Source organism: Tetrao urogallus, assembly GCF_951394365.1.
Source record: "Tetrao urogallus genome assembly, chromosome: 4".
Lineage (NCBI taxonomy): Eukaryota > Metazoa > Chordata > Aves > Galliformes > Phasianidae > Tetrao > Tetrao urogallus.
Genome location: NC_136817.1, coordinates 24,441,742 through 24,451,656, shown reverse-complemented (window position 1 = coordinate 24,451,656; position 9,915 = coordinate 24,441,742). Strand labels below are relative to the sequence as shown.

The following is a 9,915-nucleotide window of genomic DNA, read 5'->3' as shown; positions in this document are numbered from 1 at the left end:
GTAAAGCCATTAAAGGATGTATTTTTTTATTTATTATTTTATTTGCCTGAAGAGGTAATTTCTAGAAAGGCAAATGACAATGAGAGACTGTGATGTCAGAGCACTTCCATGTGTACAAGTAGTCTTTAAGAGTGTCAGATCTGAGAACTAAAACTACACATCACATTTCTTCTGTTCTTCTGGAAAAGAGAATCCTAGAAGGGTAAATTAAGAACTTCTTTGCAGTGAGGTGACGGAGCACTGGAACAGGCTGCCCAGGGAGGTGGTGGAGTCTCCTTCTCTGGAGATGTTCAAGACCTGCCTGGATGCCTACCTGTGCGACCTGCTGTAGGGAACCTGCTTTGGCAGGGGATTTGGACTCGATCTCTGGAGGTCCCTTCCCACCCCTACAATTCTGTGATTCTGTGAAATTAAAATGAGGAAGAATGATTTCTTAAATATATATAAAATATATATAACTTGAAATTCATACATAGAAGCTATCCTGGTGTGATTCTAGTAAGAGCAATTCTATATGGAAAATATATAAACTTTTTGTTTGGTGATATAGATTGATCTGTCGTTTCCTTCTTTTTAGGCAATATAAAGAAAATGAAAGTTATCATTTACATGTGAACAGGAATTTTCCACCATAGTAGATTTTAGTTGTATGTAATTTTGTCACATTTTTCTGAGCATGAGAAGAGAAAATTAAAAAAAGTATGATCTAACTGCAGTTTTGGTGAAACGATGAATCTCTTGAAATGATTCTACGTCACCCATAGACTAAGGTACAAAATGCTAATTTACTGCTAGACTGCAGCGTCTGATTTGCATTCCAAATCAGGCTGCAGAGCTCCCCAAATGACTGTGTGCCCTCACAGAGTATTTAACCTATGCTTTTCCTGAGTAAATCTGTTAGCGTGTGTGTGTATACTTAAGGAAGCCCGTACAAACATGTTGTGCTTCACCATTTTCAGACATCTACTCTTTAAAATGGGGAATAGAAGCATAGGGATAAATCTGGATACTAGCAATCAGATAAGGAATAGATAGTGGTTGTTTTAAAGCTCTGCACTGTCCCTGAGTTCCTGTTTATTGTAACACTGATGGCAGATAATGTATAGGGTGTGTATCATTTGTAGTGATTAATATGTGTTAAATTCTGCTTGTGTATATGCATAAGCACGCATGTGCATACATAGATGCTTGCTGTAAATGTTTTCTAGTATATTCTAAATGTGTGTATATTTTTTAGCTCCAAATGATACAGATACATGAGAAGGAGGGAAATGAAGACTTGTATTATTCTTAAATGTGCTGAGGGAGAGAGAGGGAGGGAGCGAGGGAGGGAGAGAGACAAGTAATACAGCATAAAGAACCCACAGGCATCTGGGCTTTCCCACTTCAGTAGCAAATAGGGGGAATTATGGGTTGGTGGTCTGCTGCATGTTAAGAGGACACCCCTCCATCTGTTTTCAGTACAGCCTGTTTCCAATTTAAAACACAGTTTTCAGTACAAACCTCAATTTTTCTCTCCATTTTATATGCAAAGTAAGGCTTATGAATTGGTGTCATTGCCATAAGGGCTCAGACCAAATTTCCCCCCAAAAAATTCACAGGCTGTTCATTTGAATACCTGCTTACAGTGGTACACAATGGGCAGCTTTGAGAAGAAAAATTGATAATCTTCACGGAAGAGTAATTTGAATGAAATTACACTTGACAGCCTGTCTCCAAGCAAACAAGGAGAGTGAGGGAGCCTTGCTAAGCTCTGAGGACTTGCCTAAGCCTCTGCTGTTGGAGCTTCCCAGGGAAAAAAAAAATCCACACTTTTTCCTAAATCTGACTGAAACCTTTGATTAATTCTCTGTAGCTGTTTCTAGTGAAGAAAGGTAGCCATGGAAGAGAATATGGAAGAGGGACAAACACAGAAAGGTATTGTGATAATTGCTTTCTGTTTGCGAAGAGATAATGATTTTGCAGTTCCTTATTTGCTTTAGCAGCATGCTGTAAGGTTAGTGAATGTCCTTATGCGGCAGATGGGAAAGATTTTTTTTTTTCCTTTCTGTACTGCTTTCATTCATTTGTTTCTCTGCAGCAGCAATTAGTATTAATATAGTGATTGTTGTATGACGTTTAATATTAAAGGGATCTAAACAGTGAATTTTACGTTTATACTTAGAATATTGCAAGCATTTAATGCAGGCTGCTTCCCAGACCAGTCTTTGTTAGCCTTCATTTATTTCATGTTTTCACGCTTGTCTAGCTGGGTCAAGGGAGCCGAGTGTGAACTATGAGAGAGCTACTCACACAGTATTTGAAGCTGGTTGCTGTTGGATATCTAACAATGTAGCCAGTATTTACACCTTGAATGAGAGTCCAGACTGAACAAAGACACAGGGATATATTTTGTGTGTGTATGTATATATATATATATATATGTATATATATATATATTCAGGAAGCACTGATATCTTTTGGCGTTTTTTCTTTTTTTCCTGTGCTTTATGTTGAAGTAATCTTACTATTTGCACTGTTCAGATTTGGATCTTGTTGAATTTTGTTCTGCATGTAGCAGCTGAAATTGCTTTAGCAAGATGTACACAGCATGTTCTGAACATCCAAGGTTTCTGGATAAGTTGAAAATAACATCAGTGTGCTAGCACTTAAAGATGCAACACAAGATGATTGCTGACTGTTTATTGATTTCTGAATCTCTGAAAAATGCAGTGTTTATGGAGTCCTTGCAGTCATGTTATTCTGTACAATTGACATTACAGCAGTGAGAGGAGTCAAGGATTTTTTTTTTTCATTTTACTGCAGAACAAAGATTAATCCTGGGGAATATTGGCCACGATAAATAATGCGTACTCTTAATTCTCTATTTATTGCCATTTTTTGAGAAGGAATGAGAAACTCACCAAGTTTGTTAATGAAAATTGCCTGCAATGGCATGTTTTTCTGAGTTGATGCCATATTCTGTTTTCTGCTCCCTGATCAATCTGCTTGCTACATGTAAATGTCATGCTTTCTCATTGTAAGTGACCCATTTAGACTGAATGCAGCTTTGGATTGTTTATGGTTCTCGTTTTGTCTAGAAACATAGTATATAATCATAAGAAGACTAAAGGAAGACATATGACCACCTTCTGTGTTCATATGTATTATTATATATAAAAAGACTATAATTTGTTAGTGATTTAGCAGTTTCTTGAGTTAAATTTTATTATTTGCAAATGGCAGAAATAATGGCAAAGTACAAGAGTTTTTTCTGAATGTAAAATCAATACTTTCATTGCCTGGTCTGTGTTACTTTAGAAATTAAAGATCGTTTTTCATAGAGCTAGAGTAAATTGAACTGTTTGGTCACTGAATTAAAATGCTTCATTGTTATTGCCTGAAGAAACTGAAATTCAAAGTCCCCAAATCCTTACTAGGAAAAAAAAAAAAATCATGGAAAATGAATCTGTATTTTAAAAGCACATGTTGTTAATGAACTGTGTTCTCATTGTTCTTATTATAAGCAGCTGAATGACCAACAGCCACTCAAAATGGTGTGATTAATAGTCTGATTACAGCAGCTAACACTATTTATTCCCCCCTCACCCTCTTCCCATTTACAATGCAATATTTTTGGCCTTTTTTTCCTTTAGTGGTACCCAGCTGTCATTGTGGACAGTGACAAGAGAATGTTAAGACCTGACAAATTATATTTATTTTTTCCTGATTGGTGTGGAAAGGGGGAGCTGCTTAGTTGCTGTCACCATATTTGTTAACCTGTCATCTCGACTTGTGTTCCTGCTTTAGATTCTGATGGCTTGAAAAATGTATTTGGAGTTTGAAGAAAACATCTAGTTTAGGAGCAAAATGAAAAAAAATCTTTATTTTTTGTGAGTTTTTGAATGCAGATCCAGGAATTTTAGCAAAATACTTTGGACGCAGGGAAGATCGTGAAATGATGGATCTGTTTAAGGTTTGCACTTTGCATTTGAAAAGTGTTGGCTATTATCAGTCTGACTGGATATTCCTCTTTTATAATGCCTGTTTTTTGCTCTATTGAATGTTTTATTGATATCAGTGATACAGTTCCAGTTAATCTGGACCAGTTTTTCTAACTGTAGTGCCTCAGCAACTTCATCTGTAATATCTATGCTCTGATTTTCATGTTTTTCTCCTGTTTCTTACAAAATCGATGGGTGTGTAAATCTCACTGCTTGCCAACTCCAGTGCTCTTTACAGCAGTTGCTTTGAACCTCCCACTGAACAGCATTACGTCTTGCTAGCAGCCATGATGGAATTGGATAGTTTCATAGTGATGCATTTCATAAATATTATAATGATATCTCTAATAACAAGACTACCAGAACTGCAAGCCTCTTATTTGAGAGACTATTATGCAATAAGTTACTGAGAAGTGCAAATGGAATTCTTACCGTAGAGATTCTTAATAATGTCATTCCGTCTTACACAATCTCTGCATTCTGATGTTTAACGACGTTTGTTTATGGCTTTAGCTTGGAAAATTGTCAGAGTACATCACATCTGGTTTCTGAAATTAATGCATTATTAGAAACTATACAGTTTGAATTAATGATTGGAGATCAGAAACTTAATATTTCCTTACTGAGTGGTTTCTTTTTGACATAATTATCCTTTTTTTTTTTTTTTTTTTCATAAATGGAGCTACTGCTGTTGCCCAGTGGATTTCATTTGTGAAAATCTAAACCAAGAATATTTAGTTACTCTCTTTCTGTTTTAAACTACTAGAAGATTTTTTTTCTATTTTTATTGTTCAGTTGTCTTTGTTCACATTCTGCAACTTAAGCTTGCAAGCCAGTGCAGACTAGTCTGTATGTCTCAAACACATTTGCTATACAATTGTTTGTAGCTGACCAAGAACTGAAGCTGTGCAGAAAACCTGGCTGGAGTGTCTACAAGTGAATGCCTAAAATACGTTCTAAGAAAGATCAGCTTGTTAACAATTTCTGTAACAATGTCATTGCACTATATGCCTAGAAACTTCAACTTTCTATACCTTTGATTGTAAATTTGCAGTCTGGAAAAGCCCGGATAACTAAAGCCTGTGATTGAAGTGATTGACATATTTTTTTTTTTTTTAAATGATCAGCTGCACTTAGAAGCATAAGTTTTCTTGATGTCCGTAGGGATGCATGCTAATTGTGAAACCCTTATGCATAAATTAGCACGCGTGTTAGTGTTAGGTCTCAACTGCCAGTATTTGGAAGACAGTGATGTCAAAAGCTCCAGCTCCTGCAGCACAGGTCCTCTCTCCATGAAAGCACTGAGATTGCAATGATGACTCCCACTCCTGTCATTCACCCTAAAAAAACAACAAAAACAAAAACAAAAAAAACCGAACACTTTCTTGAGGGCAGGCACTGTAAATCCACTGTAAAGAGTGGAGTTTTGAATACTCATACAACATACTCATTTCAAAAACAAACAAACTATTCTGTACCACAGCAAGACATGTTTACACCATTTGGAAATATTTTTTTAATGGTGTAGTGGTTTGAATTCCTTTCTAAAATAAGCTGTTGTAAATGGATAGAGCAATTGTTTGTGCAACAGCAAGCACTGTGAATATGATTTTATTTTAGCTCTCTTGGCTGTAGTATGCCTGACAAAAATAGGCAAGGTTCCAGTGGTAGCAGAATAGCTATATTTTGTGACAGGTAGTGGTTGAATACTGGAGTTAATGAGTTAGCACTTCGTTTGCAATAGTGATCGTGATGGATCTGCAGTCTATTTACCAAAGTATAAAAAGGAAGATTTACGCTGCCTAGGATGCTATCAGCAGCGTGCACACAGATTCTGCTTCTTCAGACATGAGAGAGATTGAATTGCTTCCTTTTATTCTGGAAGTACGTAGTAGTCTAATATGGAGTAGATGAAACTGATCTTGATTTCATATTCAGAAGTGAAATCATCAGCTAAAAAATTGCAAACATTGCTGGCAGTTTTTGTGTTCTTCTAAATCTTTTTTTTTTTACCTCTAAAAGAGAATAATTGTCGCTAAGTCTTGTTAGGAAACTTGTTAAAATAAAAAGGAGCAGATCATGCATTTTTGCACTTTGATTTTCTTGGTGACACTATTTGTAAATGAAGAGTTAACTTATTTTCTTCACTTCAAATACAAATTATAGGTGCCAGCCATGTTTGTATCTTTAGTTGGATTCTTCTTGAATTGTTAGCACTTCAGCCCTCTAGGACCCCTGAATTATAATCAGTTTTCTGAGCAATTTGGAAACTTTAAATTTGGCCTTATAATTAGGAAGTAGTGGAGTTTTGCCAGCTGATATTCTTCATTCTGAATCTGTATTTTTCAATGTTTTCTTCTTAAATCCTGATGTACACAGGTCAATGTAAAATCTTACTTGAAAATTGGAGAGCCACTAGCAGAGTAATTAATTTTCTTTCTTAATCAATGTTTAGTATGGAAGTAAATTTTAGTATCTGGCAAAGTCTCTCACTCTATTTCATGCTTAATACTTCTGTGTTAATCAATATGTTTATCAAAGAAAAATTCCATAACATCGTTCTATATGAATTTGAAATTGTTCTAACACTGTAAATTAATCACATTTATATAGTAATATCAGACTAAATTACTTAATTCTTACATTAGGATCTGTAATTTGAACATCTGTTATTATTCAATATATTATGCTGTTATTCAGACAAAGATGCAAATTTCATCTTTCTTGTTTATTTAATCTTTAACACTGAAAAGTCTGTCTTAAGAAACACTGTTTTTTTACTATTGCAGGCTTAATGTCATGTTAGTTGTAGGCATGAAAAGCCAGCTTAAGTATGACCTATATAAATTCTTACAGGACAAAAAGTATTCTAGCTGCCGTAGGGTAGCATTTTCAGTTAAATGTATGAGAATTGAAGTCTGTATGGTAATTTTAACACTTACGTCAACTTCATGAACTACTTTTGTAAAAAGATTTCATAAATAAGCTGTGTAAATATTTAGGAAAAAATATTGAATATATTACAAATTTATATATCAATTATTTAAAAATACATAATGAGAATAGTGCTATAAATTTGTACCAAGATATTTGTACGGTTTGTGAAAGTAGAAGTTAATTTGGTAGGGAAAACTTTCTAACTACTCTGAAAAAAATCAACAGTTGTGACAAAAATCTGCAAATATGGTGAAAATAAATTAGATTCAATTTAGTGCTTAGGCTCTAAGGACTTACACATCTGAAAAATTATTCTTAAGTATAACTATGCATTATTTCTAAGTACCTCATACAGTTTTGCCCATGTACTTTTTACCCTGTTTGATCTGCAACGGGTTAAAGAATGTGCTCTGTCCTGTTGATATTTCATATGGAGTACAAAGTAGAAAAAAAAATAAAATAAAATAGTTCTTCTGGTTGTTCTGCCACAGGTTGCAGACACCGGGTATAATTATACGACAATTATGAAGCACATAAGCATCTGATTTGCATTTGAATCCAAACAGAAAAAAATCAATGGTGAATATGATTCTATATCAAATACTTTGCCAGTTAATTTTCAGTTTGACAATTCTATGTTACAAAATCTTCAGTCCATACCACTGCGATGCGAAATTCCTGCTAGTATGTCATCAGGTGACTGATTTCTCAGATGTGCCAGCAAGCTCCACATTAATGCATTGTCACAAGTCCTTATGGGGGCTTATGGGGAAAAAGAGAAAAGGTATAGGGACTTAAATTTTATTGTGTAAGGAGTGGTTAAGAATTCTTGCCATTTTCTTTTGCAGAGTGATCAGAATCAGTGTCAGATCAAGAAAGTATGGCGTGAAACACTTCTTTCCAGAGGGATCCAGAATTTTAAAACTGCTATGGGAAGAGAAAAATATTTGATTTAAAATATTGAAATATACAGTTGTCCTTTCATGTCAGACCTATAGAGGTTCGACCACCTCCCTGGGGAATCTGTTCCAGTGCCTAGCCACTCTTTCAGAGTGAAAATGTCAATTGAAGTGTTGGCAATTTCTTTATGCACAAAATCTATGTTTTGAAGTGGGGTGTTTTCAAGTGGTTTCCAAATCTTTGTCTTCTGTCTTTCAAGGAAAAAATCTGTTTAGGTGTTAATGTAATGATTAAAGGTTCGATAATCTTAAAGTTAAAAACAAAACAACACATAGGGGTGGTTTGAGAAGAATAATACTAGATTGGTATTGAGTGGTCAGGTGCTGGTACAGACTGCCCACAGTCACCATCCCTGGAGGTGTTTAGTAAACATTTGGATTTTGTGCTGAGGGACATGGTTTAGTGGGAAAATATTGGTGGTAGATGGATGGTTGAACTAGATGATCTTAGATGTCTTTTCTGATCTTGGTGTTTCTATGTCTGTGCTACATTCTATACTATGTGAAGTAAAACATTTGAAAAATGTTACACACAAAAAAGCTACCATAAGAGTAAGTCCAGATTCCCTTTTTAAAACAGTGCACCAGTAACTTTTTTCCCCCTGAGGAAACATTCAACATGCTACATTCATGGCACCTTACATTTATGCTAATATTGCAAGTATGAGCAGCATCTAAGTATTTCAAAGCTATGCTCAGGTAATTGAAAGAGGGAGAGCAAGTTTGGTTTTACCTTAACTGAAAGCAGTGAGTGATAGGAAAATTTTCATGCTTGGAAAAGGTGAGTATACATTTTCCTGTTACTGGAAAGTTCTCCTAGTTGACCCATTGGCCTAGTTTCCATGGTGAGGGAAACTGGCTACATCACTTTGCTAGGCAGCATACACTGTCTGGGAAACTCCTCTAGCCTAGTGACACTATCTTCTACTAGTGAATCAGTTTAGCTTTGTTTTTTGTGTGTATGTGTGAATTCATTAAAACTTGCCACACTCAGTTTTCCCACCAAATCTTCTTACTGTTATGCTATATGCAATACTAAGCAGCTAGCATAATTTTGGACCAATTTAAAAGCCTTTGGAAATCTAGCATGGGAAGAGCTTGTGGTCTCTTTCTATAGCTTTCAAGTGAGCTATCTGAAATGTGTTTGGTCATAGCTAAGAACTTGGGCTTGCAGTTTTTCATACAGGAAAGAAAAATGACTTGCTTCCCATCTCCTCTACCCTTCTACAAATCTTATCTCAAACAACTTTTCACTGTCAAAACTCATTTTTTTTATAAAGTGCAGGTTACCAACAGTACCTTGGATGCTTTGGTTTGCCTTAATAATTAAAAGCTGGAATCTGCGTGCCGAAGTTGATAGTTGTTTATAACAGTAATGCTGTTCCTGTTCTGTCAGTAAATAAGCCCTCTTTAAGGCTATTCTTTAATATTTAATTCACACTAGTAAACATCTAGGGTCTTAGGTGTTTTAATTTAATTTCTTATAAAAAATAGAAAGTCCAGGCTCTAGATATGGTGGTATATAAAGCATCAAAGGAACTTGCATCTCTGTTAGCTTGTAGAAGTATGCCACAGAGGCTGATATGTTATAAAATCTGCTGTTTCAGATTTTACCTGGTTGTAATTCTTGTCTTTTAGCAAAAATTAGGTCACAAGTTTTTAACTTATTAATTCCTGAGAATATGATGCGAAAATAATAGAATCACCAAGGTTGGAGAAGCCCTCCAAGATCATCCAATCCAACCATCCACCTATCACCAATAGTTCTCACTAAACCATATCCCTCAGCACAATATCCAAATGTTACTTGAACACCTTCAGGGTCGGTGACTCCATATATGTACTTAAAATGTAAGGAATACCTTGAATTTTATGGCATTGTAGGTATGCTGCCAAAGACATCTACATAGTCTACTGGCAGAGCCGTCCCTAAATTTCATATGCTGTTGTGGTTCTCATAATGTTTTGGTTTTACTAATTGGAACTGTAGACTTTCATGAGACATTTCTGTCAGATAAGGGTAATTAAATACACAG

General features: G+C 35.4%; 1 protein-coding gene across 1 annotated transcript in view; it reads left to right on the top strand.

The window, feature by feature from the left end:
• Window positions 1–1,880: 1,880 nt before the first annotated feature.
• Window positions 1,881–9,915, top strand: part of GPM6A (glycoprotein M6A) — a gene marked incomplete at both ends in the record, with an annotated part of 91,527 nt that continues 83,492 nt past the window's right edge. Inside the window, one exon of the mRNA XM_079534512.1 lies at window positions 1,881–1,917. Coding sequence (XP_079390638.1) covers window positions 1,881–1,917 — 37 coding nt within the window. The remainder of the gene's footprint in view (window positions 1,918–9,915) is intronic.